Source organism: Vigna radiata, unplaced genomic scaffold (assembly GCF_000741045.1).
Source record: "Vigna radiata var. radiata cultivar VC1973A unplaced genomic scaffold, Vradiata_ver6 scaffold_7, whole genome shotgun sequence".
In the NCBI taxonomy this organism is placed as follows: domain Eukaryota; kingdom Viridiplantae; phylum Streptophyta; class Magnoliopsida; order Fabales; family Fabaceae; genus Vigna; species Vigna radiata.
Window position 1 is genome coordinate 4,630,902 of NW_014543262.1, and position 8,219 is coordinate 4,639,120.

General features: G+C 37.9%; 2 protein-coding genes across 3 annotated transcripts; one reads left to right on the top strand and one right to left on the bottom strand.

The window, feature by feature from the left end:
* The first annotated feature begins 312 nt into the window (after positions 1-312).
* LOC106753992 (SWI/SNF complex component SNF12 homolog) lies at positions 313-2,721 on the top strand. 2 transcript variants are annotated; one of them, XM_014635916.2, is made up of 3 exons: positions 313-575; positions 660-2,008; positions 2,398-2,721. In XM_014635916.2, the coding sequence occupies exons 2-3, from the start codon at positions 666-668 to the stop codon at positions 2,468-2,470; spliced, it is 1,416 nt and encodes a 471-aa protein (XP_014491402.1). In that variant the 5' UTR covers positions 313-575; positions 660-665; the 3' UTR covers positions 2,471-2,721. The 2 variants fall into 2 exon arrangements, with proteins under 2 accessions (XP_014491402.1, XP_014491401.1); XM_014635915.2 differs by having other exon boundaries at positions 313-2,008.
* Positions 2,722-5,838: 3,117 nt separating this feature from the next.
* LOC106753837 (cytochrome P450 94B3) lies at positions 5,839-7,688 on the bottom strand. Its single transcript, XM_014635700.2, has one exon. It carries the CDS (start codon positions 7,607-7,609, stop codon positions 6,071-6,073), a length of 1,539 nt encoding a protein of 512 aa, XP_014491186.2. The 5' UTR covers positions 7,610-7,688; the 3' UTR covers positions 5,839-6,070.
* Positions 7,689-8,219: the final 531 nt, after the last annotated feature.

The following is an 8,219-nucleotide window of genomic DNA, read 5'->3' on the forward strand; positions in this document are numbered from 1 at the left end:
GCATAAAAATAGAAATTATCAAATTTTTGTACCCGTATTAACATTAAAATTTTCAATCTTTATTCATTTCATTGAATTGTTAAAAGTTTTAACAAAAATGATGAGTATTGCATAAAAGGATATATAGAGCAATTTATTATAACTTTTTTTTTTCTCTCTTTTTATAAGAAGTTATTCTTTTTTGCTAGTTTAATGAATTGATAAAATATTCAAGAGTTTTGATACTAAAATAGGGAAAATAAAACTTCAAGGATAAACTTTACGGGATAATACTAACAGTTAAATGGAAAATATACTATTAAATATTAGTTAATAAGCTCTTCATCCCTGCCGATGCCATTGAGCTGAAACCTTGGAGTGTGTTTGGAGAGTCGTGGTTACGATTCTCCACAAACGTGAAAAGTTGTAAATCATGATTGTCGTTGAATGCTGTTAGTAAATTCTAACTTCCCTTTCCAAACACGGTACCAACGAACAGTGATCTCTGGCTGCTCCATTTTCCTAACCCTAGGCACCACTTTGAGGAAACTCGAAGCTCAATCTTCTCCGTTTCTTCAGCATTCTCTCTCAGTAAGGTAAATCCCTCCTTTTCCACAGTCAGATTTGGTGTTTCAGTGATAGAAATTTTCATATATATGCCTTTGGTTGGACATTATTAGAAACCAATGTCTATGAACAACAACTACAATTCTATCAAGCCCCTCGGGGCTTCTTCCTCCGGCTACCCACATCCTCAAATCGCGCCGGGCCAGTACCCTCTGTCCCAGGCCCACGCCATCGTCCAAGCCCAGTTCCAGGCCCAGCTCCAAGCCCACGGGCTTTCCTTCACCCCTAATGCCAAACGTTTCCCTCCAAAACCCCCCGTTCATACCGCCACGCCGCTTAAACAAACGGAACCCGTGCTCGGGCCTCGGAGGAAGAAGCCCAAGCAAAATGAGAAACAGCTTCCGGAGAAAGCTTCCGCAATTCTCCCACAGTCGGCACTCTACGCGCAGCTCCTCGACGTAGAGGCGCGTGTGGACGCTGCACTTGCTAGAAAGAAGGTTGACATTCAAGAAGCAATGAGAAACCCACCCTGCATCCAGAAAACCCTTCGAATTTTCGTGTTCAACACGTTTGCAAACCAGAATGTGGATTCTTCCGCACCCACATGGACTCTTAAGATTGTTGGAAGGATTTTGGAAGATGGTGAAGAAGCTGAACAACCTGGAGTTGTTGCTCACAGGATGCCACCTTTGTACCCGAAATTTTCTGCCTTTTTCAAGAGGGTAACGATTTCCCTCGACAAGAGGCTGTATCCGGATAACAATGTCATCACATGGGAGAATTCGCGGTCATCTGCCACTCATGAAGGTTTTGAGGTGAAGAGGAAAGGGGATAAGGAGTTCTCGGCGCAGATTCGGTTGGAGATGAATTACGTGCCCGAGAAGTTTATGCTGTCGCCGATGTTGAGGGAAGTGCTTGGTATTCAGGTTGACACGCGGGCAAGGATTGTTTCAGCGATATGGCATTATGTGAAGGCGAGGAAGTTGCAGAACCAGAATGATCCTTCGTACTTTCACTGTGATCAGGCTCTTCAGAAGGTGTTTGGGGAGGATAAGGTGAAGTTCTCGATGGTTTCGCAGAAGATATCACAGCATTTGTTTCCTCCTCAGGTTATTCTTTTGGAACATATGATCAAGCTCTCGGGGAATAGTCCGGTCGGGTCTGCCTGTTATGATGTGATGGTTGATGTTCCTTTTCCCATTCAGAGGGAATTGAATGCTCTGGTGGCCAATGTGGAGAGGAACAAAGAGATTGATGCCTGTGATGAATCCATATGCGGAATCATTAGAAAAATACACGAGCACCGCAGGAGGCGAGCGTTCTATGTTGGTTTTAGTCAATCTCCTCTGGAATTTATTAAGGCCTTGGTTGAATCTCAAAACAAGGATCTCAAAGTTTTACTCGGAGAATCTGGTCTCAATGCTGAAAAGGAGCGTAAATCAGATTTCTTTAAGCAACCGTGGTAAGCCTGCATACCATCGTCCTCTATTCTTTCATTTCTTTTGTTTCATTTAGTAGTTGTAACATGTCACCAATTTGTTATGGATGATCATTAGCTTATTCAACATGATTTAACATGTAGGTCTAAAATTTCTTGATTGATAGCTCCTTTTCATAAATTGCCTTAAGGAAAGATGATGATGCATTTTTTAGTTGGATGCATGCATTATTCTTGACCTTTTATATGATTTTATTCAATTCAAATGACTGAATAGGGATGACATACTTTTTTCTTTCAATTTGCTCATGTGCCTGGGGTAATTGAACTTGAAAAAGGTTCACGTTGTTCTTATCTATGAGCGTGGCACTGCTGAATGTTGTCTTTATAACTTTGTTTGACACCTTGGACAGGGTTGAGGATGCTATTGTTCGCTATTTGAATCGCAAACCAGCAGCAGGAAGCAATGCCCCCGGGAGCACATGATGTCTAGAGTTCTAGGTTTGTTCTGGGAATTTTAGATGTAGCAAGTCATTCGTGCTGATCGTTGTACATGGCTCGTTTGAGCTCGTGGAAGCTCTGTCCCTTGACTGGATAGGTGTACATCAACTAATTTCAGACTTAAGTTGTCTTATGGTAGATAATGTAAAACAAGGAATAGAAAATAGTGTATGCCATGCCATGACTGTTTCTTCGTGTATATGTTGCCGAATTTTATTAGAGTAAAAATTAACTAACAGCTCTTCACTCTTAATTCCAACGTATCTTATGTCAGTGTTTCGTGTTATTCCAAATATGCGTGTAATCAATGTTAGCATTCAGCTTGACGATAAAATTGTTGTTTCAATGGATTAAAACTATAATTGATAAAGACAAATAGAAAACTGTGAATCCACGTTGGCTTCACATTAAAATTCATGTGATGTTCTGCTCTGCAACCTAGTTTTGGGACTAAAGCGAGCGATGGCACGTTGGTAGGAATTTTTTATGTTACACGAAAGTAAAAGGGTAGTGACAGAGACTAATATAAATGAGGCAAAGACAAAGCACATATAAATGTCCTCCTTCTTACTTTCTTCTCTGCATACATCCTATAATCCTATTCAACTTGCGCATCCCTCATACTCTTAGGTATCATTTTCTCTCTCTCTTCATGGTTTTTTTTTTTTTTTTATATGTAATAAATGGATTCACTTCCTTAGGTTTCTTGAGAAACTTGATTTGGGATAGATGGCCAGTGATGATATTGATACTTCTTTATATTGTGAAGCTCATTAAAACAAATTTCAACCAATAAAAAATGAGTGTGCTGCTAACATTTTTCTTATACTCTACCCTTTGGAGAAGTCTACTTCTATTTTTCCACTGCTAAGTGTCAAGGTTTGTTGCCTGATGCTGCGAATTGCAAAATGAAGGGAAGGGTAAACCTTCTTGTCAGTTTTATAGCTACCCAATCTGCTTACAGTTGCTAAAAATGGTTTCAATTTTCTATTTGTTTTTATTCTCTAGTTTTTTGTCACACAATTGTAGTCACAGAGAAACCTAATAATCTTGATATTGCAGACAAAATTGTGTTTGGAGGCTATTTTTTAAAACCTTGGGTAAGTGGCCTTAGTTAAAGGACAGCTGTGTCCGGAAGGAAAAACATTGGGGGTTTCATCTTTACAAGTTGAAATTCAATGGTGCATCAGCAGCACGAGGACAATTTCTGTGCATCCTAATTGCTCAAGTCCTTCTAGTAAACTGTTTTCGTATTGTGCTAAGTGCTTCCTAGTCCAACACATAAGAAAATGTGTGGGTATTGTGATTCTACTTCACAGATGCCGAGTTGATTAATGTATGCCAAAACCATTACTTTATGGATTAACTTTTAAGGTTGAATTGGGATTCAAGTATAACTTTTAAGATTATATTAGAGTTGATTTTACCTATTATTCCTTATTTAAATCAAGAGTTTAAGACCAAAACAAAATTTCTAACAAAGTCTATTATTAATTACAATGGAACTGGAACAAACACATGAAAATGACTTCCTAGTACTAGATCTCTGTGTTTCATAAAAAGCTTGTTGACTGACTGCTGTTTTTGTTATGTAAGTACGGGAGCTTTTGCAGACAACAATATGTTTTTTTTTTATATCTTTTTGACTTTAGGACAGTACGCCTCTAACACATGAACTTGTGTTTTCATGCTTATTTTTTTACTTTCGGACATCCAAACAGTGGAAATATTCATTGTTATCTTTTATTCGTGTCTATATTTCTGTTTTTACATCACATCATTTATCATATCAATTGTTTTTCTTCTGTCTAAATGTGTCTCCTCCCAAACGGTGTGCAAGAATGGTTTTTTCTGCATAATATGATATACAAGCTAGCTAAATGTTAGTGGGGCTACAAATATCTACAAATAGTCCCTAAAAACTTGATTTGTTTTAATAGATTCCCACCACAAGCTTGATAAAGAAGCTATGAGACTATCTCCTAGCCATCCTCCTCAGGCACAGATTATGATTCCCATCTTCTTCTACATACTCTTTCATGTGGCCAAACTTTTTATATTGGACATAGACAAGTACTAGGATTGTAGGTGGAGACGTGGGGTATCCAAGGTATTAGGAGGAAATAAATATCATTTCCATCGTAGCAGTAGGTATCAACATTTTTCCCTAGTTAATTAAAGTATCTTCTACATATTATTTGGTTTGTTAGTTTTTTTATCAAAACATTTAAGTGCTAGAGCATATCACTATTTTATTTGTCATCCCAAATAACAACCACAATTTTGTAGCATCCCAAGTACCAGAAAAACAGATAGAACTGTCATACAAGCCAGTGGAGGGATTAGGCCAAAACCTACTGAAAAAAACCCTAATGTGATAGAGAAAATCTATCTCTGAAATACACCATTTAAGAAATCAGATACATTATCCCACTAGGAGAAACTTTGAAATCTAGAACCAGAGTCAGCACAAATTGTCACCACACTAATTCTCCATCCAAAAAGAATGTGAGTAAAATGAAGAATCATATGCTTAAATGATTCAGAGCAACAATTCAACCACCCATATCTAAGCATCCATAAAACTGCTGCTATTTAGTGCCTGGATTGTTAATTTAAATAGCCTGCACTTATTTTTTTTCTCATGATTCACTCTGCTTTCACTTTATAATTTTCTTTACCAGGTTAATTATTCACTGTTATATTGTAAGTAGTAGAATCTATACATTGACAAGGGAGGGTATGCATTAATCTAGTCTTCAGGCATGCACCATGTCGCATGCATAATCAATACATTGAAAAACATACATTTATCTTAATTAGTTCTAAAACTATGTCTTTGACATAAGAATTTCTCCGAAATCTATTTCCTCGGCTGAAGTTGGAAGCCTACTTTTGAAAAGGCCCCTCTCACCATTTTACGGGAACAAAACGTATAAACTATTCATTCAAGATTTAATTTAGCCACCACTAATATATCACTCAGATTCTCTGCCTATAAATTGTATACATCTTGCAACGTGCTCAAGAAAATTAAATGGATGGTTTAATCTCACCGTACAGTAACAAGATAAGTTAGTCAAATCTTCTTACGTGGTTCTTTAATAGGCCATACCTTGAAATAATAATCAATTAGTTTGAGCATGTGCAATATTCTGACCAGCTTTCAAAGCAATTTAGGCAAATAAAAACAAAGCATGTTCTGCAGGAATCGAGTTCACACTGATGATGCTGATGAACATGTAAAATGACAAAGGTTAGGCTGGTGAACACGTGTGCAGAACAATATACTTCAATGTGAGACTTATTTGCAACCCATCATTCCCTTTGCCAAAGAAACAGAAAGCAGTCACAAGTTAGCGCTGTCTGTAGTGAGTAAAGTAAACAAAAATAGGATTTCATTACTTTCAGTATTTGCTATACAGTTTTTGAAAAGAAAAATAAGGTAAAAGTAAAGTTAAACTTATTTTGATGAGGGAAGTAGGAAGTATATTTTTTCCCTTATTCAATGAGTTCTCAATGTGAGAAGAGAAAAGGTAATACATAATGAAGTATCTGCATTAAAATATCATCCGAGTCAATCACTCAGTTTTTTTCCCTTTTGCAAACCAATACTCTTAGGCCACCAGCCATGTGTGCCGTGAGAAGTGGCACGAATATAGGACTCTCTGGACCAACAACCGTAAACTTGAATCGGGTTAGAATTGAAGCCACCACATACTTCATTTGAATGAAGGCCATTTCTTTGCCAAGACACACCCTTGGACCAGCCTGAAAAACTGGAAACAAGAAAGGAGAAACCTCATTCAACATTATTCCCTCACTGTTTCCTGGTTCCACAAACCATCGATCTGGTCTAAATTCAAAGCAGTCCTTCCCCCACAAGGTTTCCATTCTCCCCATTCCATAGGGAAAATATGTGACCCTATCTCCTGCCTTCACCACAGTTCCATCTGGCAACATATCATCACCACTGGCATGCTTGGAGTCCCATGCCACTGGGGGATACAACCTCATGGACTCGCACAAACATGCCTTCAAGAAACTCAAATTCTTCACCGATTCGTAATCCAACACCCCTTTTGCCTCTTCCACTATCTGCTTCTCCATGTGGGAATAATGTGACAGTATCCAAAAGAACCATGTCATAGCTGCTGAAGTAGTGTCCCTCCCTGCCATAATGAAACTTATCACCATGTCTTTGATCAACTCCTCCTCATGACCTGCACATAAAAGCCTTGACAAGAGATCTTCAGCACCACTCTCCTCTCTCTTCTTCCTCTCTTGAATCACTCTCATCACATGGGTCTGAACCTCCCCAACAGCTTTACTAAGCAATCCTTCAGATCCAGCACCAAGCCATCTCTTCACCCTCCAGATCATGAACAAAGGTGCTGCCCCACGCCTCGCTGACACCTCTGCAGCCACATCAAAAGCCCTTGCAAGGGAACAAGTAGGGACACAAGGGTCCAAGCAACACCTATTAGTTCCCAGTGTGAACTTGCAGATCACATTGAATGAGAACCTCCCTAGCAATTCCTGCAAGTCAACCACCTTGTTCTCATCAGAGAGCGCCTCCAGCACCGGCAAAAGCCTCTCACACACTTCCCTCTCCAACGTGTGCATGACAAACTCCCTCAGGGACTTGGTAGAGAACTCATGGCTCACAAATCTGCGCTGTGTAAGCCACAGCTCTCCGTCCACGTTGAAAATCCCTTGGCCAAGGAAATCACCAAGGATCTCAGTGAAGGGCTTGCCTTTGGGGAAGTTGTTGAAGTTTGTCTTGAGTATGTACTCAACATTTTGTGGGTTTGCTGTGACAATGGTTCTTCGTGCACCAAGCCTTTGAACCACTATGGTGTTGGTGGGGGACTGACCAAGTAACTCGGTGTACCAATCTAGCAAACGGTGCTTGTTCTTGTAGAAGGATATGAGACATCCGATGAGGGGATAGGTAGCCGGACCTGTGCCGGAGAATTTATTCCGTCGCCGGAATTCTACCAGTGCCGTGTAGAAAAGGATGAGAAGGAAGAAGAAGGAGAGGAGGGGCTCCAAGGAAAGGAGGATCATGAATGCTCCCATATTACCATGGAGAGCACTCTTAAACATGATATCGGCACTCATGAGTTCAATCTTATATGCAAATAAAATTTAAAATGTTCATTATCATAATTATTTATTAATTATGTTGCCTTTATTTGAGTGAGAGAAAAAAAAAATATTTATTTCTGATTTAAATCCATTGGTATTTGTGAGTCCTTCCTCAATTATTATTAGTTTTTAACTATGATATTTTTCAAAGATTTCTCTTTCATTTTCAAATCTTAATATATACAACATTAATATTCTTTTTTATTTATACTCTTACCATTTATTTAAGAAAATCTATCCTCTGTTATTAAATAGCACCTAAAAAGTAGATAATATTTCAATATTTAGAGCTCCAAGTAAGGATTTGATTAGATTTAACTAAATATAAAGTATCAAGACGCTTGTTACCTCATTATAATAGGAATTTGTTGCTTTAAATAAAAAAAATTTGTATAAAAGAGAGAGATATTGTAAATAAGGAACAAATGTAAGTTGTTAACGTTTTCACTGATAATTATTATAAGAATAATGATATTTTGATAATATTATTTTAACAACATTTTAAAATTATTTATATATTATTATGTAATTGGAATATATTTATATTTATGATTATTATTATTGTTTCTGGAATAATTTTAAA